We start from the raw sequence: 24,902 nt of genomic DNA, 5'->3' as shown, positions 1-24,902 counted from the left end.
GTCACCATCCTGATTTGGAAATATACCGTCATTTCTTCACTGTCATTGGATCAAAATCCCGGATTTCCCTCACTAAGGGCAGTGTGGGTCAACTTACATTGTGTGGACCACCACTTTCCCTTGGGCAGCTAAGGATGGGCAGTAAATGCTGACTCAGCCACAAAATCCAGATCACACAAGTGAATTAAAAAAGGCTCCACTTCAAACCCATCACCAATAGCACCCTGAAAGACAAGGGCAGCAGATACAAAATTCTCTTCTGTGACAATGCTACTCCTCCTAATAAGGTTATGATGTCCTTGGTTTTATTTCAGAGGGGTCATAAAGTCATGGATTCCAAGATGTCTGGGTTTATCTACTTGAGGAAGCTTTTAAGTTTAAAAAAAAACCCTTGGACAATGAAAAGGGAGTGGCCAGCTCACCCAGCTCAGCATTAGTCTGGTTTGTTTTGGTTTTAGCAGTCTGGCTGTTCAGAGCTGCTGGTCAGTTTAAGCTGGGGAATCTAAGGAAACAGCAAGAGGCTCCATGCTAAATCACTCTGCCATCTCCCTCTCCTGCAACAACCTGGGTCTGCTTTTACCCTTTTGCCAAGGGGCTGATTATGGGGGCTGCTGCATGCATTTAGAACAGCATCATTAAGTTGGGAAGGTTTTTGGATAGGTTAAATTATTCTGTATTCTGTTTTGTTTCTGTTTCATTCGATACTCTGTAAATAGATTCTGTTTTGTTTAAAACCGAGGGATTTTGACGGGCTGCATCACTCATCGAATATCCACTTTCACCTGCTTAAAACAACTGGAAAATTTAAGGTCTCAGTTTCCTTCTTGAAATGTTTTAAGGGGGGGGGGGGGGGGGGGGGGGGGGGGGGGAGAAGGTCTGGTCTGGTCTATAACAGACTGCGGGCTCTTCGCTGGATTTGTTCAATAGTTCCAAATTGGAATTAAGGTCGCTGGACTCAAAGGTGGCAAGTGGTAGGTGTTAATGTCTTTCGTTCTGGGTGTTGAATTCAGTTGGTTTAGACAGTGCTTGGTGTAGTAAAGGCTCTTTCAGTCACTGAGAGTTCTCTGGGGGTGGAGGAAGTGAGTTTGGGGGCTTTACAAAAAAGTGAACAAGGAAAAGCTGCTGGAATTAGAGCTGCCTCCTTCTGTGAGGAAAGGAGAGATGATTACAGCAATAGCTCAGCATTTAATCTGCTAGAAACACCATCCGAGTCTTTAGAGATGGCTAAAATTCAACTGAAAATGAAGTAGCTTGAGTTAAAGGACAACAGACATGAAAATGTTTGAATTGCAATTAAAAGCAAAACAAAAAGAGAGAGAGAGAGACGGAGGAAAGGAAGAAAGAGAGGAAGTTTGAACTTCAGAATTCAGCACTTAGACAGGAAAGCCACCTTAAAAAGATGAAGACTGAAAGCAAGCTCAGTGAGGATGAGCGAACCCGTGGTAGCCAAAGGCCTGGTGAGAATCTATTTAAATATGTTGAAGCATTGCCTGAATTTGATGAGAAGGATGTGGGAGCCTTTTTCATCTCATTTGAGAAAGTGAGGTGGTATGTACCTCTGAAGGACTAATGCCAAAAAAAGTACTCGTAACAGGAATTCACGGTGGGACAATTAGTGCTCAATTATGTAGAGTGAGGTTAGAGTGCCCAGTGAAAAGTGGAGAAGTCATGGCGGGGGCACTGGACAAACTCGCCACTCCAGGAGTACAACTTTTCCTTGCTAATGATATAGCTGGTTCACAGGTAGGAGTGCTGCCTACAGCAGTTGAAAAGCCAGGCAACGGAACTATTAAAAGACGAATATCCTGGGATGTTTCCTGACTGTGGGGTAACAAGTACCACCTCACCAGATTTGGAACTGCTGTTTCAAGTCAGCAGTTGAGACAGGAGAGAGATTAAAGAGCACAGTTGAGAAAATTGAAGTGGAATTAACAGGGACCCTGTTTGATCGGATGGCTGAGACAAACCAGGAGCAGATCGATGATACAGCAGATATCTTTCAGTCAGAGAAATTAACTGAGTTACAGCAGAAAGAGGAGAAACTACAGCAATTATATCAAAAGGGATACACAGAACAAGAATCCGAATATATCCCTGAATGCTACTATCTTAAAAATAATGTCTTAATGAGAAATTGGAGACCATTTGTGGGCGGCACGGCGGCACAGTGGTTAGCACTGCTGTCTCACAGCGCCTGAGACCCGGGTTCAATTCCCGCCTCAGGCGACTGACTGTGTGGAGTTTGCACGTTCTCCCCGTGTCTGCGTGGGTTTCCTCCGGGTGCTCCGGTTTCCTCCCACAGTCCAAAGATGTGCAGCTCAGGTGAATTGGCCATGCTAAATTGCCCGTAGTGTTAGGTAAGGGGTAAATGTAGGCGTATGGGTGGGTTTCGATTCGGCGGGTCGGTGTGGACTTGTTGGGCCGAAGGGCTTGTTTCCACACTGTAAGTCTAATCTAAACCATTACATATTCAGGCAGATAAGTAAGGGGTAGAAGTTCATTAAGTACCAGTGGGTTATAGAAACGAGTAGTTGTGCATGGCACATGAAATACCAGTAGGTCCTCATTTAGGGGTAAAAAATGTCAAGCTAAAATACAAAAACACTTTTATTGACGAAATTTGGACTGCATAAGGATGTAGTTGAAAATGTGTTGCTGGTTAAAGCACAGCAGGTTAGGCAGCATCCAAGGAATAGGAAATTCGACATTTCGGGCATAAGCCCTTCATCAGGAATGAGGAGAGTGTGTCAAGCAGGCTAAGATAAAAGATAGGGAGGAGGGACTTGGGGGAGGGGCGATGGAGATGTGATAGGTGGAAGGAGGTCAAGGTGAGGGTGATAGGCCGGAGTGGGGTGGGGGCGGAGAGGTCAGGAAGAAGATTGCAGGTTAGGAGGGCGGTGCTGAGTTGAGGGAACCGACTGAGACAAGGTGGGGGGAGGGGAAATGAGGAAACTGGAGAAATCTGAGTTCATCCCTTGTGGTTGGAGGGTTCCCAGGCGGAAGATGAGGCGCTCCTTCTCCAGCCGTCGTGTTGTTATGTTCTGCCGGTGGAGGAGTCCAAGGACCTGCATGTCCACGGTGGAGTGGGAGGGAGAGTTAAAGTGTTGAGCCACGGGGTGGTTGGGTCGGTTGGTCCGGGCGTCCCTAAGGTGTTCTCTGAAGCGTTCCGCAAGTAAGCGGCCCGTCTCCCCAATATAGAGGAGGCCACATCGGGTGCAGCGGATGCAATAGATGATGTATGTGGAGGTACAGGTGAACTTGTGGCGGATTTGGAAGGATCCCTTGGGGTCTTGGAGGGAAGTGAGGGAGGAGGTGTGGGCACAAGTTTTGCATTTCCTGCGGTTGCAGGGGAAGGTGCCGGGAGCGGAGGTTGGGTTGGTGGGAGGTGTGGACCTGACGAAGGAGTCACGAAGGGAGTGGTCTTTGCGGAACGCTGATAGGGGAGGGGAGGGAAATATATCCCTGGTGGTGGGGTCCGTTTGGAGGTGGCGGAAATGACGGCGGATGATACGTTGTATACGGAGGTTGGTGGTGTGATAGGTGAGAACCAGTGGGGCTCTGTCTTGGTGGCGTTTGGAGGAGCGGGGCTCAAGGGCGGAGGAGCGGGAAGTGGAGGAGATGCGGTGGAGGGCATTGTCGATCACGTTTGGGGGGAATCTGCGGTCCTTGAAGAAGGAGGCCATCTGGACTGTGTGGTGTTGGAACTGGTCCTCCTGGGAGCAGATGCGGCGGAGACGAAGGAATTGGGATGCGGGTGCCCATGGCAACTCCTTTAGTTTGGAGGAAGTGGGAGGATTGAAAAGAGAAGTTATTCAGGGTGAGGACCAGTTCAGTCAGTCAAAGGAGGATGTCAGTGGAAGGATACTGGTTGGTGCGGCGGGAAAGGAAGAAGCGGAGGGCTTTGAGTCCTTCGTGATGGGGGATGGAGGTGTACAGGGACTGGATGTTCATCGTGAAAATAAGGCGTTGGGGACCAGGGAAGCGAAAATCCTGGAGGAGGTGGAGGGCATGGGTGGTGTCCGGACTAAAGGGGACAGAACCGTGTCAAGGTATGTGGAGATGAGTTCGGTGGGGCAGGAGCAGGCTGAGACAATGGGTCGGCCGGGGCATTCAGGTTTGTGGATTTTGGGCAAGAGGTAGAAACGGGCGGTGCGGAGTTGTGGGACTATGAGGTTGGAGGCGGTGGATGGGAGATCCCCTGAGGTGATGAGGTTATGGATGGTCTGGGAGATGATGGTTTGGTGGTGGGAGGTGGGGTCGTGGTCGAGGGGGCGATAAGAGGAGGTGTCCGCGAGCTGGCGTTTGGCCTCAGTGGTATAAAGGTCGGTGCGCCAAGCTACTACCGCGCCTCCCTTGTCTGCCGGTTTGATGGTGAGGTTGGGATTGGAGCGGAGGGAGTGGAGGGCTACAGGTCCTTGGACTCCTCCACCGGCAGAACATAACAACACGACGGCTGGGGGAGGAGCGCCTCATCTTCCGCCTGGGAACCCTCCAACCACACGGGATGAACTCAGATTTCTCCAGTTTCCTCATTTCCCCTCCACCCACCTTGTCTCAGTCAGTTCCCTCAACTCAGCACCGCCCTCCTAACCTGCAATCTTCTTCCTGACCTCTCCGCCCCCACCCCACTCCGGCCTATCACCCTCACCTTGACCTCCTTCCACCTATCACATCTCCATCGCCCCTCCCCCAAGTCCCTCCTCCCTACCTTTTATCTTAGCCTGCTTGGCACACTCTCCTCATTCCTGATGAAGGGCTTATGCCCAAAACGTTGAATTTCCTATTCCTTGGATGCTGCCTAACCTGCTGTGCTTTAACCAGCAACACATTTTCAACTGTGATCTCCAGCATCTGCAGACCTCATTTTTTACCTTTTGCATAAGGATGTAGTTGAATTTTGCCAGACATGTCACAAATATCAGGTAATATGCTCCGTCAGTAATATAACCTGCACCTTTAATACCCATCCCTGCATTTGAGGAACCTTTTACAAGAGTCTTAATTGATTGCCTAGGACCCCATCCTCAAACAAAAAGTAGGAATCAGTATTTGTTGACAATAATGAATATGTCCGCTAGATTTTCAGGCGCCATTCCATTACACAATATCACAGGTAAAAAGGATTGTGGAAAAGTTACTCAAATTTTTCACGAGATACAGACTACCTACAGAGATACAATCAGATCAAGGTTCAAACTTCAATTTGAAATTATTCAAGGAAATTATGGACAGCTTAGAAGTAAAACAATTCAAATCTACTGCGTACCATCCAGAGTCACAGGGAACGCTAGAAAGGTGGCATCAAATATTAGAGACCATATTAAGGCCTTATAGTCAAGGCTATCCACATGATTAGGATAAGGGAATTCTGTTTGTACCTTTAACCATCAGAGATTGAGTCATAGAGTCATAGAGATGTACAGCATGGAAACAGACCCTTCGGTCCACTCGTCCATGCCAACAAGATTTCCCAACCAATCTCGTCCAACCTGCCAGCACCCGGCCCATACCCTTCCTATTCATAGATCCATCCAAATGCCTTTTAAATGTTACAATTGCACCAGTGTCCACCACTTCATCTGGCAGCTCATTCCATACACATACCACCTTCTGCATGAAAACGTTGCCCCTTAGGTCTCTTTTATATCTTTCCCCTCTCACCATAAACCTATGCCCTCTAGTTCTGGACTCCCCCACCCCAGGGAAAAGACTTTGTCTATTTATTCTATCCATTCCCCTCATAATTTTGTAAACCTCTAGAAGGTCACCCCTCAGCCTCCAATGCTCCAGGGAAAACAGCCCCAGCCTGTTCAGCCTCTCCCAATAGCTCAAATCCTCCAACCCTGACAACATCCTTGTAAATCTTTTCTGAACCCTTTCATGTTTCACAATATCCTTCTGATAGGAAGGAGACCAGAACTGCACAAAATATTCAAACAGTGGCCTAACCAATGTCCTGTACAGCCACAACTTGACCTCCCAACTCCTGTATTCAATACTCTGACCACTAAAAGAAAGCATACCAAACGCCATCTTTACTATCCTATCTACCTGCAACTCCACTTTCAAGGAGCTATGAACCTGCACTCCAAGGTCTCTTTGTTCAGCAACACTCTCTAGGACCTTACAATTAAGTGTATAAGTCCTGCTAATTTTTGCTGCCTCACAGTGCCAGAGACCCGGGTTCAATTCCCGACTCAGGCTGCTGACTGTGTGGAGTTTGCACGTTCTCCCCGTGTCTGCGTGGGTTTCCTCCGGGTGCTCCGGTTTCCTCCCACAGTCCAAAGATGTGCGGGTCAGGTGAATTGGCCATGCTAAATTGCCCGTAGTGTTAGGTAAGGGGTAAATGTAGGGGTATGGGTGGGTTTCGCTTCGGTGGGTCGGTGTGGACTTGTTGGGCCGAAGGGCCTGTTTCCACACTGTAAGTCTAAGTCTAAGTCTAAGTCTAAGTCTAAGTCTAAAATGCAGCACCTTGCATTTATCTGAATTAAACTCCATCTGCCACTTCTCGGCCCATTGGCCCATCTGATCTAAATCCTGTTGTAATCTGAGGTAACCCTCTTTGCTGTCCACTACACCTCCAATTTTGGTATCATCTGCAAACTTACTAACTGTACCTCTTACACTCACATTCAAATCATTTATATAAATGACAAAATGTAGAGGACCCAGCACCGATCCTTGTGGCACTCCACTGGTCACAGCCTCCAGTCTGAAAAACAACCCTCCAGCACCACCCTCTGTCTTCTACCTTTGAGCCAGTTCTGTTTCCAAATAGCTAGTTCTCCCTTTACTCCATGAGATCTAACCTTGCTAACCAGTCTCCCATGGGGAACCTTGTCAAACGCCTTACTGAAGTCCATATGGATCACATCTACCGCCCTGCCCTCATCAATCCTCTTTGTTACTTCTTCAAAAAACTCAATCAAGTTTGTGAGACATGATTTCCCATGCACAAAGCCATGTTGACTATCCCTAATCAGTCCTAGCCTTTCCAAATACATGTATATCCTGTCGCACAGGATTCCCTACAACAACTTGCCCACCACCGATGCTAGGTTCACTGGTCTATAGTTCCCAGGACTCGTCCTTACCACCCTTTTTAAACAGTGGCACCACATTAGCCAACCTCCAGTCCTCCGGCAACTCACCTGTGACTGTCGATAATACAAATATCTCAGCAAAAGGATCAGCAATCACTTCCCTAGCTTCCCACAGAGTTCTAGAGTACACTTGATCAGGTCCTGGGGATTTATCCACCTTTTTGCGTTTCAAGACATCCAGCACTTACTCCTCTGTAATATGGACATTTTTCAAGATGTCACCATCTATTTCAATACATTCTATATCTTCAATGTTCTTTTCCACAGTAAATATTGATGCAAAATACTCATTTAGTATCTCCCCATTTTCTGCGGCTCCACACAAAGGCCGCCTTGCTGATTTTTGAGGGGCCCTATTCTCTCCCTAGTTACCCTTTTGTCCTTAATATATTTGTAAAAGCCCTTTGGATTCTCCTTAATTCTATTTGCCAAAGCTATTTCATGTCCCCATTTTGCCCTCCTGATTTCCCTCTTAAGTATACTCCTACTGCCTTTATACTCTTCTAAGGATTCACTCGATCTATCCTGTCTATACCTGACATATGCTTCCTTCTTTTTCTTAACCAAACCCTCACTTTCTTTAGTCATCCAACATTCCCTATACCTACCAGCCTTCCCTTTCACCCTGACAGGAATGTACTTTCTCTGGATTCTTGTTATCTCATTTCTGAAGGCTTCCCATTTTCCAGCCATCCCTTTACCTGCGAACATCTGCCCTCATTCAGCTCGTGAAAGTGCTTGCCTAATACCATCAAAATTTCTCCAATTTAGAACTTCAACTTTTAGATCTGGTCTATCCTTTTCCATCACTATTTTAAATCGAATAGAATTATGGTTGCTGGCCCCAAAGTGCTCCCCCACTGACACCTCAGCCACCTGCCCTGCACCAAATGAATTGATGAAATTCAGTCCATTTGAATTAGTTTTTGAATGTGAGGTGAGAGTGAGAGAACTTAGTAAGTTGAATTCGGGGACCACATATTTGGACTCTGTCAGATTTTAGGGAACATTGAAATAGAGTGGGGGAGTTGTCTAGACAGCAGTATCACAGCATACAATGAAACAATAAGCAGACGAGAAATCACAAACTCACAATTTTGCTATCGGAGATAAGACATTGTGTTACTTCCAGTGATAGGTGAATTTTAGAGCCAGGTTTAGATTACTTACAGTGTGGAAACAGGCCCTTCGGCCCAACAAGTCCACACCGACCCGCCGAAGCGCAACCCACCCATACCCCTACATATACCCCTTACCTAACACTACGGGCAATTTAGCATGGCCAATTCACCTGACCCGCACATCTTTGGACTGTGGGAGGAAACCGGAGCACCCGGAGGAAACCCACGCAGACACGGGGAGAATGTGCAAACTCCACACAGTCAGTCGCCTGAGGCGGGAATTGAACCCAGGTCCCTGGCGCTGTGAGGCAGCAGTGCTAACCACTGTGCCACCGTGCCACCCATAAGTGGATTTAGTGGATCTAATCAAGTAGAAAGGAGGTTGAGTGAGGTGAACTACTTCGTAAGGACTCCAGACAAAAAGAGATCTCACAGAGTGTGGGGAAAGACCTGCCACCCTGCCTATCCACAGTATGGCCACACAGGACACAGAAAATCAAGCCTGTCCCAACCATACAAGAAACACCAGAATGCCTCAGCATTGACCAAATAGGCTGACAAGGGAAACCAGATATGACCACAGTCACTCGCAGACCAGGGAATACACTTCCAAGACAAACAATAAGCTTCCTGGACTGGATCGGCACAGCTGTCCCAAAGCCCCGAGAGCAGTCTCGTACCCTTGTGATACCCAAAGGACAGGTCAGATGGACAGGCACCAGAATGCCTTGCTCACAGGAGAGAAACAATGGAAACACCTCGCTGCTTCAAAAGGGACATTCTCACCCCCCCCCCCCCCCACCGAAGAGAGCTGGAATCTCCTGGTCCCATCAAGAACTGTTTGATGCTGTCAGGATGTTACATTTTATCGACAATCAGGACATTCTTCTGATAACTGTTTTGCGATTATCACCATTGTAACTGGATTACTTGATTATCAAGACCATTGTATTTTGCCTATTTTTAATTAACATCATTGTACAGTGTTAAAAATCACACAACACCAGGTTATAGTCCAACAGGTTTATTTGGAAGCACTAGCTTTCTGAGCACTGCTCCTTCATCAGGTGATTGTACAGTATTCCTATAAAACTGGCTTGATTCTCAGCTCAGAGAAGAGAACCCTTGAGCTACCTATACAGATTGTCAGTTCTGCGTCAGCTTAGTCAATGTCTCTTTCAGCGATATCGCTTGTAGTAAACAGCTGGTCAATTTCACCTGATTTGGCTTGTGTGGTCTCTGTTCAATTGGACTCACTTGTCCGACACAGAGTGTGTTGGATAAAGAATCGACTCAAAGTTAGATGACAGAGGTGGTGGTGAAGGGTTGTTTTTCAGACTGGAGGCTTGTGACCAGGTGAGTGTCACAAGGATTGGTGCTGGCTTCATTGGTTTTCATCATTTATATCAATGATTTGGAAGTGAACATAGGAAGTATAGTTGGTAAGTTTGCAGATGAGACTAAACTTGGAGGTATAGTGGATAGCAAAGAAGGTCACCTCAGAGTACAACAGGATCTTGACCATGTGGGCCATTGGGCCCAGGATTGGCAGATGGAGTTTAATTTAGATAAATGAGAGGTGTGGCATTTTTTTAGATTACATTCCCTTGAGTATGGAAACAGACCCTTCAGCCCATCAGGTCCATACCGACCCACTGAAGAGTAAGCCGCCTAAAACCATTCCCTTACATTTACCCCTGACTAATGTACCGAATACTAGAGGCAATTTAGCATGGCCAATTCACTTAACCTGCACATCTTTGGATTTTAGGAGGAAACCGGAGCACCCAGAGGAAACCCAAGCAGACACAGGGAGAATGTGCAAACTCCACATAGACAGTCGCTCAAGGCTGGAATTGAACCCGGGTCTCTGGTGCTGTGAGGGAGCAGTGCTAACCACTGAGCCACCTTTTGGAAAGGCAAATCAGGACAGGACTTATATAGTTAATGGTAATATCTTGGGGAGTGTTTCTGAACAAAGAGACCTTGGAGTGTAGGTTCATAGTTCCTTGAAAGTGGAGTAGCAGGTAGATAGGATAGTGAAGAAGGCGTTTGGTATGCTTTCCTTTATTGGTCAGAGTATTGAGTACAGGAGTTGGGAGGTCATGTTGTGGCTGTACAGGACATTGGTTGGTTCACTTTTGGAATATCATGTGCAATTCTGGTCTCCCTCATATCAGAAGGATATTGTGAAACTTGGAAGGGTTCAGAAAGGATTGACAAGGATGTTGCCAGGGTTGCTGGATTTGGGCTACAGGGAGAGGCTGAATAGACTGGAGCTGTTTTCCCTGGAGCTTCGGAGGCTGAGGGGTGACCTTATAGAGGGATATAAAATCATGAGGGGCATGGATATGATAAATAGACAAGGTCTTTTCACTGGAGTGATTTAGGGTGAGAGGGGAAAGATTTAAAAGGGACCTATGGGCCAACTTTTTCATGCACAGGATGGTGCATGTATCAAAGGAGTGAAGTGGTGGAGGCTGGTACAATTACAACATTTAAAAGGCATCTGGATGGGTACATGAATAGGAAAGGTTGAGAGAAATAAGGGCCAAGTGCTGGTAAATGGGACTAGATTAATTTCGGATATCTGGCCAGCATGGATGAGTTAGACCAAAGGGTCTGTTTCTGTGCAGTACATCACAATGGCTGTATGATTCTATGTGAATATGCTCAAAAGATATTTTGATAGAGAAGGAAAGGAAAAGGACACTGTGTTATTGGTGACAACACAGAGTGAAGAACTAAGGTCAGAGGATTCCAAATTGGACATTCTTCAAATTAAATTGGACAGTGAGGAAGTTGTCAAAACTTAGGATAAATTAATGTCTTACCTTCCAGAAGAAACTTGAAATGATTTGAAAGAGTTATTGGTATCGCATGGGATGATGTGTGGAAATAAACTGGGAAGTATGAATCTAATTGTACATGATATAGAGATAGGAAATGCCGCACAGTTTAAGCAACATCCTTATAGGTATAGCCCTCTAAAGTTGGCACAGATTCGAAAGGAGACTGAGCGCATGTTTCAAGATGACATAATCGAAGTTAGTCACAGTGATTGAGCTCACCCGTCATAATGGTGCCAAAACCAGATGGTACCCAGCGGTTAAGCGTGGACTACTGCAAAGTTAATGCAGTTATAAATACTGATTCATATCCAATTTCACGTTTGGAAGACTGTAGTGAAAATGTGGGAGAAGCAACTTATATATTCCTAAGTTGGACTTGCTCAGACGATACTGGCAGGTACCTCTGTTTGAAAGAGCAAAGATGATTTTAACCTTCATAATGCCAAATGGAACACATCAATTTAAAGTAATTCCAGGTGGTATGAAAAATGTGCCAGCCACATTTCAAAGGCTACCAATAAAGTGATTTCCAGATTACCCAAATATATTGTCTACATAGGTGGTTTTAGTCACACATGGAAGGAACATATGCAACACTTATTGGACTTGTTCAATCAACATCAAAAGGCAGGTTTGGTGATAAACCTGGCTAAAATTAAATTTGCCAAGCCCAAGTCCCAATCTTGGGGCATGTTACAGGATGTGGACAAATGGCCCCATGGAATGCAAAAGCAAAGATAATTGGGGAGTTTCCCATACCGTCGACAAAAAGAGCAGTACTACGATTGCTGGGAATGAGTGGATTTTACCAAAAATTCATACCAAATTTTAGCAGTGTGGCTGCTCCACTCACTGAATTGCTAAAGAAAGGCAAGAGGTTTCAGGGGACAGTCAACTGTCAGAAGCATCTGCAGCCTGAGTACTGTCTTAACCACTGCCCCAATATTAACCACACCTAATTACACAAAGCCATTCACGGTGGCTATGGATGCGAGTGATGTGGCTGTGGATGTCAATGCTGTGTTCTTACAGGAAGATGATGAGAAGATTGGGTATTTCTCCAGGAAATTGAACATTCATTAGCAGAAATATTCGACAGTTGAGAAGGAGACTTTGATCTTGGTGTTGGCATTACAACATTTCAATATTTATGTTACCATAAATGTGTCTGAGACAATCATATACACTGATCATAACTGTACTAATGGACGGCATGGCAGCACAGTGGTTAGCACTGCTACCTCACAGTGCCTGAGACCTGGGTTCAATTCCCGCCTCAGGCAACTGTCTGTGTGGAGTTTGCACATTCTCCAAAAATGTGCATGTTAGGTGAATTGGCCATGCTAAATTGCCTGTAGTGTTAGGTGAAGGAGTAAATGTAGGGGAATGGGTCTGGGTGGGTTGCTCTTCGGAGGGTTGGTCTGGACTTTTTGGGCCGAAGGGCCTGTTTCCACACTGTAAGTAATCTAATTTACTTCTAATCCATTGAAGTTTGTGGAGGAATTTAAGGACAGAAATTGCAGACTGTTTAGGTGGGGCTTGTTGTTACAGCCATTCACTTTGATAGTTCTGCATGTAGCAGGTTGAGCAAGCGTGATTGCTGATGCATTGTTCAGACTTCGATGAGAAATGGAGGCGTTCAATGCCAGGAATAAATGGACTGAAACAGAATGTAGTAGTGCATGATTATAGTCAATGTAATGTATATGGGGATTGTCATGTACGAACAGTCTAAGATTAAGGGATTTTAAAATTAAGCCAACTTTGGATGTGGTTAATTGTTTTTTTATAGGGGGGAGGTGTGACTATGCTGCTCCTTTAACAAGGTTATGTTGTCCTTGTGTTTTTTTTTCAGAGAGGTCATAAAGTCATGGGTTTCAAGATGTCTTTGTTTATTTACTTGAGGAAACTTTGAACTAAAAAAACACACTTGTACAATGGAAGGGGAGTGGCCAGTTCTCCCAGTTCGGCTTTTCTCTGGTTTGTTTTGGTTTGAGCAGTCTGGTTGTTCAGAGTTGCTGGTCAGTTTAAGCTGGGTCATCTAAAGAAACAGCGACAGTGGAAACAGGTTCCATACTAAATCTCTCTGCCATCTCCCTCTCCTCTAAGAACTGTCTTTTGCCAAGAGGGTGTTTATGGGGACTATTGCAGGCATTTGGAACAGCATCATTAAGTTGGGATAGTCTATTGGGTTTGCGGATAGGTTAAGTTATTCTTATTCTGTATCCTGTTTTGTTTGTGTCTCATTCGGTACTCTGTAAATAAATTCTGTTTTGTTTCAATCCGAGGGGTTTGGACCAGCTGTATCACTCCTCGAATATCTACATTCACCTGCTTAAAACAACTGGAAAGGTTAGGGTCTGGCCTTCCTTCTTGATTTGCTTTGAGGGGGTCTGGCCTGGCCCGCAACACCTTCAAGCCACTCACTACCGTGTCCTGGAAATATATTGCCATTTCTTCACTGTCACTGGGTCAACAGCCTGGAATTTCCTCCTTGAGGACATTGTGGGTCAACCTGCAGCACATCGACTGCAATGGTTTAGGAAGGCAGTTCACCACTTTCTCAAGGGCAACTAGGGATGGGCAATATGCGCTGGGCCAGCTAGTGCCACCCACATCCCACTAGTGAATTTTTAAAAATCCATACCTCATATTTCCTCACTTTTTAGAAATGTATTCATGTGATGAGAGCGTCACTTGCTCGGCCAGTATTTATTGCCCATCTCCAACTGCTCAGTCGAAAGCCGATCCCATTGCTGTGGGTCTGGAGTCACACAAAGGCCAAACCAGATAAGTTATCCCCAGCTGGGTGTTTCTGATAATCAGCAGTGGACTCATGGTGGTCATTCAGGTTCTTGATTCACAATTTTTTTTTATATACATGGTGGGATTTGAACCCCAATCCCCAAAACATCACCTGGGTCTCTGGATTAACAGGCCGCTAGGCCACTGCCTCCCCTTGTATTCCATCTGTCAGGTGGAATACAAGGTTCACTCGCTTAGCTTGCTTGTGTTCTTCTTTGTGTCATCCTCTTCAATTGCCTTCCCACCTTTTTTGTGCCATCCACAAACTTGGCTATAAGACTCATCCAACTCATTAATGTATCTTGGAAATTACTGTGGCCCCAGCACCAATCCCTGTGGCACACCACAATTACAGGTCGCCATTCTGAAAATGCCCTCACTTTTCTGAATCTCGGACTTATTAATATGCTAATATAATACTTCCAACACCATGGGCTCTTACCTTACTAAGTTGCCTAACATGCGGTCTTCTGAAAATCCAAATATGTTACATCTACTGCTTTTCCTTTGTCTATCCTACTTTTTACTTCCTCAAAGAGTTCAAATACATTTCTCAGGCATGATTTTCTCCTCTTGAAGCCATGCAGTCTCTACTTCATTATGCATTTCTAAACGCTCTATTGATCATTTATAATAGACTTCCAATAATATTTTTCCAATAATGGATGTTAAGCTAAGTAGTTTGGACAGACATTAATACACAAGACAGATGGTAATGAATGAATCCATCAGCAATTAACAAGGGAGTCGCTAATTAACTAGACAGACATTAATAAACAGGGCAGACAATAAATCAGACAGACAACAATGAATGAATCAGGCATTAGTGATTGAGACAGATGGTAGGCAATGCAGACATTTATGGACAACAGTGAGCAAGTTAGGTACTAATGACAGAGAGGCCAATTGCCAATAAACAGTATTTTAGATCCACAGTTTAGTTGGGTTCTCAGCACCTCTGCAACTCTGCCATTGGTCTGGAATCACATTCTGCCCCATTGGTCTGAATGGGATCATACACAGTATAACTTACATGTTGCCCATTCATCAGTGCATTTAAACAAAATAAATATAAGTTACTATTTGACACTAGTTGAAGAGATCTGATTGGCATTTTTATGTTGTCTGTTTTCACTGGATTCAATCATGAAACAAGGTCATCACCAATGCACCCTCGTACTGAATTGTATGGGCCTGGATAGCATTCTTGATGGAGTGTTTACTTGATTGACTATTGCTGAGAAAGGATAACTCTGTTGAAGTTTCTTGTCTTGCACTCATCAGAACAATTCACAAGAATATGAAATCAAAAAGAAATTCAACATTATACTGCATATGAGGAGAAGACTGATTGACTGGCGAGTGGGCTCTGGCCAATAAAGGTAACATACTGGCAAATGTACCAAATAACAATGATTGATAGTCAATTGCCAGTGTATATGCACTGTGCCTGTAACAATTAGTCATAGAATCCGTACGGTGTGGAAACAAGCCATTCGGCCCAACAAGTCTACACTGACTCTCAGAAGAGCATCCCACCCAGAATCACCCCCTTCCACGTTATACGTGCATTTCCCATGGTTAATCCACTTAACCTACACATCCCTGGACATTATTGGCAAGTTAGCATGGCATATCTTTGGACTGTGGGAGGAAACCGGAGCACATACAGGGAGAATATGCAAACACCAAACAGACAGTTGCCCAAGGCTGGAATTGAACCCAGGTCCCTGGTGCTGTGAGATAGCAGTGTTAACCACTGATCCGGCATGCTGCCTGTAACCCAACACAGTATGTAACAGCCATTTACTGAATCATTCCTCAGGGCAATGTTCAAACCAATCAGACCTGTGCAGTTTAAATTCAGCAGGCCTGGCAGTTAACCTTCAGTCAGCATCCTCCATGGCAACACCTCTACCAGAGTCCACATGCCAAACCATAAGACCTCTCCATAGGACATAGGAGGAAAAACAGGCCATTCAGCCCTAGGACTTTCAATTAAGATCATAGCTAATTTGATAATCCTCAACTTCCACTCTTTTCCCCATAACTACTGATTAAAAATCTACCTGTCTCAACTTGAAAATACCGAATGATCAGCCTCAACAATAAAGAATTCTACAGATTCAAAACCCCGGAGATAAGAAATTCCTCATCTCTGTCTTAAATGTGTTTCCTTATTCTGAGATCATGCCCTTTGCTCCTAGAGTTTCCTACAAGGGGAAACAACTTCTCTACACCCACCCTGTCAAGCTCTGTAAGAATCTTGATGTTTCAATGAGGTCGAATCTCATTTTTCAATGTTCCAGTGAGGCCCAACCTCTCCTCATAAGGCAATCTCTCCATACCTGAGATCAATCTAGTGATCCTTCTCTGGATTGACTCCATTTGTTTTTCCCCTTGGATCAGGGTAGCAAAATTGTTCACTGCACTCCAACTGTGTTTGACTACTGCCTTGCATAGTTGTAGCAAAGCCTTACTGCTTTAATATTCCATTCCCTTTGAAATAAAGGCCAATATTCCATTTGCCTTCCCTATCATCTGCTGAACCTGGAGGCTAGCATTTTGTGGTTAATGGACGAAAACTCCCAAATCCCTCTGCCCAAATCCTCTCTCTGCAATCTTTCTCTATTTAAATAATATTCTTTTTACTCCTTTTTCTTCCTCCCAAGAGGCATAACCTCACATTTGCCCGTATTCTGTCTGCCAAGTTTTTGTTCCCTCATTTAACTGCTGCAGTCATTTGTTTTAGGTCATCCTCATCACTTGCCTTCCCACCTATTTTATGGTAAATTTGACTACAGTATATTTACTTTCTTCATTCTAGCACATTTGTCAGCCATGATTTCCCCTTCATAAACAAGTGGCACTCTCCTCGCATGCAGTGAGGTCTTTGCCTTGAATTGGTTTTCTTGTGAACTATCTCGATAAACACATGACAAAAAGCTTCAACAAAAAGTGTCAGCTTTTGGGAAGTCTAATTTTCTAAAGGAAGTGCTCACCTCTCAAGTTCCTGATCCATGTTCTTGCGGCTCTCGAATGGGGTGAAGCTGCTCATGTCCACATAGCCATCGTTTTCCGAGGCGCAGCTGAAAGCTCTGCCGGGGTTGTCAAAGAATTCAGTGAAGGTCCCGGAGCGGCCATTCCTCCTGGATGGAATTTGCACATTTTCGTAGTCCGAGCTGACTGCTGGAATGTTTTCATAATCAGATGTGTCGGCGTTGGGGAAGGAAATGGATCGCGGTTTAGTTAGTGGGAGCGATGAGTAAGAAAGCCGTGACCTGTCCTCAAAGGACTCGACCCTTGTCACGCTTCTACTGAAAGGTTTCGGTGTACCTTTCCTCTTGCCATCTTTGTTGATGAGGAAGGTGGAGGAAGAATCCCACACTCGTATCTTTCCAGATCGCGTCTTAATCTGTGGCGAATTCCCCAAACTCCTCCGATCAAAATCGAGGACCCTCACTGTATCCGATTGAGGCTTGCACACATTCACCTCAACTGCGATCCTATTTTCCACCTTTTTCCGAAATTTAATGGGCAAAAACCGTTTGAAGGATGACTTTTTCTTTGCATTCTGTTTTAAATATTTATCCGGAGATTCGTTTTCTACCAAGAGTGACGGTGAACTTTTGGTGATGGGTTTTTTGGTGATACTGGCAAGCTCAAAGGGAGGAGGGATATCCACCACAGAGGAGGGACTGGAGGCTGCAGAGGTAGGGAGAGGTAGCAAACCGCCCGATGGTGGAACAACAGAAAGTAGGGAGAGATTATCTTCCATTGTCTCCATTTTGTTATCAAAAAATCTCTCTGTTTGTCTATAAATAGAAATGGGCAGATCCTTTGCTTCAACAGAAAATGAACGGGGATAGAAAGAGTAGCATCTGTGCTTTGCAGTAAATAACCTCCTGTTTACAGACACGTCACCAAGGTTACAATCTTCTCCGGCTGCTCTGCCTGCCTTTTGAAGTGGGATTCCGGTTTCTTCCAAAACTGTATCCGGCACTTTCACACTAAGAGACCGTGCTCTTGATCTTGTGTTATTCCAATCAGTGGTAACAGGTTTATCAGCACCCACTTTATCAACCGACTCACCCCCTCGTCCCAAATCAGCACTTTCAAATCCATCTATCCCCTCAGCGGCTTCAGAGTCTTGTTTCAATAGTCGCCTGTATCCACTTTCAGCTGCGAATCTAAGGACACAGTTAGAGTTGGCGAGACTGACTTTCTCTCTGGTATTTTCGGGAGAGAGACCCAGCTGATCGCCCCTCTCAGATGTCTCCCCCTGTTCTGCAGTTATGGAGGAACGTGACAATTCCACTGGTTCTTCATTTTGACCAAGTTCCTCCTTTACGTCCCAGGATTGAGTGTTTGGTGATAATGTGGTCATGTTCTTTTCCCCTTCATAATTCAGCAACTTGGATGTTCCAGTTAATAATGTTCCAACACATTCATCCACCTCTCCCCCATCTTCCCGAGGTTCATTCCCATCCACCTCTTCCCCATCTCCCCCTGGCTCATCTCCCTCATTCCCATCCACCTCTTCCCCATCTCCCCCTGGCTCATCTCCCTCATTCCCATCCACCTCTTCCCCATCTCCCCCTGGCTCATCTCCCTTATTCCCATCCACCTCCAACCCATCTCCCCCTGACCCATCTCCCTCATTCCCATCCACTTCTTCCCCATCTTCCCGAGGTTCATCTCCCTTATTCCCATCTCCCTCATGCCCACCTACCCCAGGCTCGTTTGCTAATCTCTCACATTGGCAAAGCCTGTCTGCAGTATCTCCATCTGCACAGTCCCCGTCTGCTGTGTCCTGGGCCTTCCCCAGCACATCTACCCAGAGTCCGCCTGCTGCCTCCCCACTGGCTTTGACCCACATTGCCCCATCATCTGTGTCCTTGCTCTCATCAGCCTCGACTCGTGAATCATCTGGCCACTCCTCGAGATTCTGTGCCTCATCCCCAGGACCGTCTGCCTCCTCCCCGGGACCCTCTGCCTCCTCCCCGGGACCGTCTGCCTCCTCCCCGGGACCCTCTGTCGCTTCCCCGGGACCCTCTGCCTCCTCCCCGGGACCCTCTGCCTCCTCCCCGGGACCCTCTGCCCCTTCCCTGAGACCCTCTGCCTCCTCCCCGGGACCCTCTGCCTCCTCCCCGGGACCCTCTGCCCCTTCCCCGGGACCCTCTGCCTCCTCACCGGGACCCTCTGACCCCTCCCCGGGACCCTCTGACCCCTCCCCTGGACCCTCTGACCCCTCCCCGGGACCCTCTGCCTCCTCCCCGGGACCGTCTGCCTCCTCCCCGGGACCCTCTGCCCCTTCCCCGGGACCCTCTGCCCCTTCCCCGGGACCCTCTGCCTCCTCACCGGGACCCTCTGACCCCTCCCCGGGACCCTCTGACCCCTCCCCTGGACCCTCTGACCCCTCCCCGGGACCCTCTGCCTCCTCCCCGGGACCGTCTGCCTCCTCCCCGGGACCCTCTGCCCCTTCCCCGGGACCCTCTGCCCCTTCCCCGGGACCCTCTGCCCCTTCCCCGGGACCCTCTGCCTCCTCACCGGGACCCTCTGACCCCTCCCCGGGACCCTCTGATCCCTCCCCTGGACCCTCTGACCCCTCCCCGGGACCCGGTGCCCCCTCCCCGGGACCCGCTGCCCCCTCCTCAGTACAGTTTGCCTCCTCCCTAAGACCATCTACCTCCTCGGTACAGTCTGCCTCCTCCCCGGGACCGTCTGCCTCCTCCCCGGGACCGTCTGCCTCCTCGGTATAGTCTGCCTCCTCCCCGGGACCGTCTGCCTCCTCGGTATAGTCTGCCTCCTCCCCGGGACCGTCTACCTCGTCCTCGGTACAGTTTGCCTCCTCCCCGGGACCGTCTACCTCCTCGGTACAATTTGCCTCCTCCCCGGGACCGTCTACCTCCTCGGTACAGTTTGCCTCCTCCCCAGGACCGTCTACCTCCTCGGTACAATTTGCCTCCTCCCCGGGACCGTCTACCTCCTCGGTACAGTTTGCCTCCTCCCCGGGACCGTCTACCTCCTCGGTACAGTTTGCCTCCTCCCCGGGACCGTCTACCTCCTCGGTACAATTTGCCTCCTCCCCGGGACCGTCTACCTCCTCGGTACAGTTTGCCTCCTCCCCAGGACCGTCTACCTCCTCGGTACAGTTTGCCTCCTCCCCAAGACCGTCTACCTCCTCGGTACAGTTTGCCTCCTCCCCGGGACAATCTGTCCCCTCCCCGGTACAGTGTGCCCCCTCCCCGGGACCGTCTACCTCCTCGGTACAGTTTGCCTCCTCCCCAAGACCGTCTGCCTCCTCGGTACAGTCTGCCTCCTCCCTGGGACCACCTGCCTCCTCCTCGATACAGTCTGCCTCCTCCCCGGGACCGTCTGCCTCCTCGGTACAGTCTGCCTCCTCCCCAAGAATGTCTACCCCCTCGCCACTGTCTGCCTCCTCCCCAAGATTGGCTACCTCCTCGGTACAGTCTGCCTCCTCCCCGGGACCATCTGTCTCCTCCTCGGTACAGTCTGCCTCCTCCCCGGGACCATCTGTCTCCTCCTTGGTACAGTCTGCCTCCTCCCCGGGACCATCTGTCTCCTCCTTGGTACAGTCTGCCTCCTCCCCGGGACCGTCTGTCTCCTCCTTGGTACAGTCTGCCTCCTCCCCGGGACCGTCTGTCTCCTCCTTGGTACAGTCTGCCTCCTTCCCGGGATATTCTTGCTGGTCTGCTGTAATGCTTACATCTTCTTCTATGCTGTTTACATTGTTACCATCATTGTATGAGGCACGCAGTTCCGTCTGGGCTGCTACTTGTGAGTCCGTTTCCTGGCTAGCCTCACTAACAGCAACTCCAACATTACCCTCTTCGCTGCCTACAGACACCACCATTGGTTGACCTTCAACACAGTCCACCTCCGTACATCTGCACAAAAAGCAAGGATCCATATTTGTTAAGTCCTTGTCTTCTGACTGCACAAACTCATCATCATGTAAAATTTCTTGACAGTCACTGTCACCACACACTGGAGTCCCGTTCTCTTGTGTTTTTGTTGTCCCACCTTCCCAAAAAGTATTCACTTCATCGACATCAGTCTCAACAGTCAATCGTTGCTCTGGATACAAGGCAGTGACTTCAGATCCATCCAGTGTGTCAGGAATCGAGAGCCCATCAATGTTAAGCACCTGCTGTGGATCAGCAAGTGACAATGTGCCATCAGGATACTCACTTAAACTGTTCCCATGGAGAGTCAACTTGACCTCAACCATTGGCTCCTTATTGGCCAAGTTTGGTTTTGGAGCAATCGGTGGTTTCGCGCCCCTAGAACCAAGAAGTGGATAAGAGACATCACCTGACTTTGCGATCGGAGAAGAAATCAGCCTTGAAACAGCCGCTGAGCAAAGTTGATGCTGGAGTTTCGGTTTGGGTGCCAAGGGGGGCTTCTTTATTTCTGGAAGAAGAAAATCTTGTATAAGTCAAAAGGGAGCATTGCAGATTTCATTGCAGTGACCACCTCCACAATCTATGGAATAGAACTCCCATTCTGGATCCCAGTACAAAGAGTATTAACCTGAGCTGACATGGAGAGATGGCAAGCCGACATTTTAAGTGTAGATGACTCTTCTCTGCTCTGATGAAGAGTATCTAGACCTGAATCGTTAGCTTGCTCTCTCCATTGTTGCTACCTGACCTGCAGTGATTTTTTTTTGTTGTCAGTATTTCTATGGTTAGTTGAGTTCCATTTCCATGATGTTGATAGTGGAGGGTTTTCAGTGACGGAAATACCATTGTACATCAGGGGGTGATGGTCAGGCAGTGTCTTTTTTGTGGATAGTTTTGCTTGGCACTCTATGGTATGAATATTACTTGTTTCTTTTCAACATCAACCTGAATATTGCCTGGGCCCCCCCACTTGTGACATTATGTTGCACGGAAAGTTGGGCAGAAGGCACTACCTAGAGGACCTCCTTGCAGAGACAGCCTGCAGCTGAGATGACTGACCTCCAGCAACCACAATCACTTTCCTATGTATCAGGTATGGCTCCAACCAATTGGAGAGCTTGCCCCCAGATTCCCATTGACTCTGTGATTTTGACAGAGCTCGTTGATGCTACATTCATTGTGACCTTGGTGTTAAATGCATTCTCTCTCACCGCACCTCGGGAATTGAACTTTTTGCTCCATGTTTGACAGCAACATCAAAGACATCCTCAATCACTTCATTAGTGATGGAATAGATGGGACTGATGGCATAGATTTGGGTGAGTGAGGGTATTGGATTTGTGTTTTTTTTTAAGTTCACCAGTTTGGATAAGTTAAAGACATCTCCAGGACATCATATCTTCAGGTGGGACTTGAACCTCAGAATTAGGGACACTACCATTGTATAACAAGACCACTTTGTGCTTTCTTTCTGCAGTCAGGACACAACTGAGCAATTTTCCACATGCATTGGTGGGAGAATAGGATAGGGCTGTGGCTGGAAGAGACACTGAAAGTGTCAGTCAGCAGCACTAGAAGAGCAGGCAAGAAAAGGACTCCAAAACAGGCACCCAGAGTCAGAATTAGCATAACTGGAGCTCATTGCTGAGTCACAGAATCGTAGAGATGTACAGCATGGAATCAGACCCTTCGGTCCAACTCATACATGCTGACCAGTTATCCTCACTTAATCTAGTCCCATTCGCCAGCACTTGGCCCATATCCCTCTCAACCTTTCCTATTCATATACCTATCCAGATGCCTTTTAATTGTTGCAGTTGCACCAGCCTCCACTACTTCCTCTGGCAGCTCATTCCATACATGTGCCAGCCTCTGCATGAAAGGTGCCCCTTAAGTCCCTTTCATATCTTTCCCCTCTCACCCTAAACCTATGCCCTCTAGTTCTGGACTCCCTCACCCCAGGGAAAAGACCTTGTCAATTTATCCTATCCATGCCCCTCATGATTTTATAAACCTCTATAAGGTCATCCCTCAGCCTCCGATGCTCCAGGGAAAACAGCCCCAGCCTGTTCAGCCTTTCCCTGTAGCTCAATCCTCCAACCCTGACAACATCCTTGTAAATCTTTTCTGAACCCTTTCAAGTTTCACAATATCTTTCCGATAGGAAGAAAACCAGAATTGCACGCAGTATTCCAATAATGGTCTAACCAATGTCCTGTACAGCCGCAACATGATCTCCCAACTCCTGGACTCAATACTCTGACCAATGAATGAAAACATATCAAATGCCTTCTTCACTATCCTATCTACCTGCGACTCCACTTTCAAGGAGCTATGAACCTGCACATCAAAGTCTCTTTGCTCAGCAATACTCCCCAGGACCTTACCATTAAGTGTATAAGTCCTGCTAAGATTTGTTTTTCCAAAATGCAGCACCTCAGATTTATCTAAATTAAACTCCATCTGCCACTCCTCAGCTCATTGGCCCATCTGATCCAGTTCCTGTTGTAATCTGAGGTAACCTTCTTTGGTGTCCACTACACCTCCGATTTTGGTGTTGTCTGCAAACTTACTAACTATACCCCCTATGTTCTCATCCAAATCATTTATGTAAATGAGAAAAGTAGAGGGCCCAGCACCGATCCTTGTGGCACTCCACTGGTCACAGGCCTCCAGTCTGAAAAACAACCTGCCACCACCACCCTCTGTCTTCTACCTTTGAGCCAGTTCTGAAACCAAATGGCTAGTTCTCCTTGTATTCCATAAGATCAAACCTTGCTAACCAGAATCCCATGGGGAACTTTGTCGAATGCTTTACTGAAATCCATATAGATCATATCCACTGCTCTGCCCTCATCAATCGTTTTTGATGCTTCTTCAAAAAACTTAATCAAGTTTGTGAGACATGATTTCCCACACACAAGGCAATGCTGACTATCCCGAATCAGTCCTTGCCTTTCCAAATACATGTACATCCTGTCCCTCAGGATTCACTCCAACAACTTGCCTACCACCGACGTCAGGCTCACCGGTCTATAGTTCCCTGGATTGTTCTTACCACTTTTCTTAAATTGTGGCACCACATTAACCAACCCCCAGCTTTCCAGCACCTCACCTGTGACTATCGATGATACAAATACCTCACCAAGGGGCCCAGCAATCACATTCCTAGCTTCCCACAGAGTTCTAGAGTACACCTGATCAGGTCCTGGGGAGTTATTCACTTTTATCCATTTCAAGACATCCAGCACTACCTCTTGTGAAATATGGACACTTTTCAAGATGTCACCATCTATTTCCCTACATTCTTCTCCACAGTAAACACTGACGCAAAATACTCGTTTAGTAGCTCCCCCATCTCTTGCGGTTCCACACATGGACTGCCTTGCTGGTCTTTGAGGGGTCCTATTCTCTCCCTAGTTACCCTTTTGTCCTTTATGTATTTATAAAACCCTCTGGATTCCACTTCACCCTATTTGCCAAAGCTATCTCATGTCCCTTTTTGGTCTACAGATTTTCCTCTTAAGTTTACTCCTACTGCCTTTATACTCTTCTAAGGAATCACTGGATCTCTCCTGTTCGTAACCTGACACATGCTTCCCTCTTTTTCTTAACCAAAACCTCAACTTCTTTAGTCACAACATTCCCTACGCCTACCAGCTTTTCCTTTCACCCTAACGGGGATATGCTGCCTCTGGATTCTCAGCATCTCATTCCTGAAGGCTTCCCATTTTCCAGCCATCCCTTTACCTGCAAACATCTGCCCTCAATCAGCTTTTGAAAGTTCTTGCCTAATACTGTCAAAATTAGCCTGTCTCCAATTTAGAAATTCAACTTTTAGATTTGGTCCATCCTTTTCCATCAGTATTTTAAATCTAATAGAATTATGGTCACTGGCCCCAAAGTGCTCCCCCACTGACACCTCAGTCACCTGCCCTGCCTTATTTCCCAAGAGCAGGTCGAATTTTGAACCTTCTCTAGTAGATACATCCACATACTGAATCAGAAAATTTTCTTGTACTCACTTAACAAATTCCTCTCCATCCAAACCCTGAACACTATGACAATCCCAGTCGATGTTTGGAAAGTTAA

General features: G+C 46.8%; 1 protein-coding gene across 1 annotated transcript in view; it reads right to left on the bottom strand.

Annotated features, from left to right (window-relative positions):
- Positions 1-18,373, bottom strand: part of fgd5a (FYVE, RhoGEF and PH domain containing 5a) — a 155,610-nt gene extending 137,237 nt beyond the window's left edge. The window contains exon 1 of the mRNA XM_060835264.1: positions 16,884-18,373. Within this exon, the coding sequence (XP_060691247.1) occupies positions 16,884-18,268 (1,385 nt within the window). The 5' untranslated portion in view covers positions 18,269-18,373. The remainder of the gene's footprint in view (positions 1-16,883) is intronic.
- Positions 18,374-24,902: the final 6,529 nt, after the last annotated feature.

The sequence above is a fragment of the Hemiscyllium ocellatum genome, chromosome 14 (genome assembly GCF_020745735.1).
Source record: "Hemiscyllium ocellatum isolate sHemOce1 chromosome 14, sHemOce1.pat.X.cur, whole genome shotgun sequence".
In the NCBI taxonomy this organism is placed as follows: Eukaryota; Metazoa; Chordata; class Chondrichthyes; order Orectolobiformes; family Hemiscylliidae; genus Hemiscyllium; species Hemiscyllium ocellatum.
This window is presented reverse-complemented; position numbering and strand designations above follow the sequence as displayed.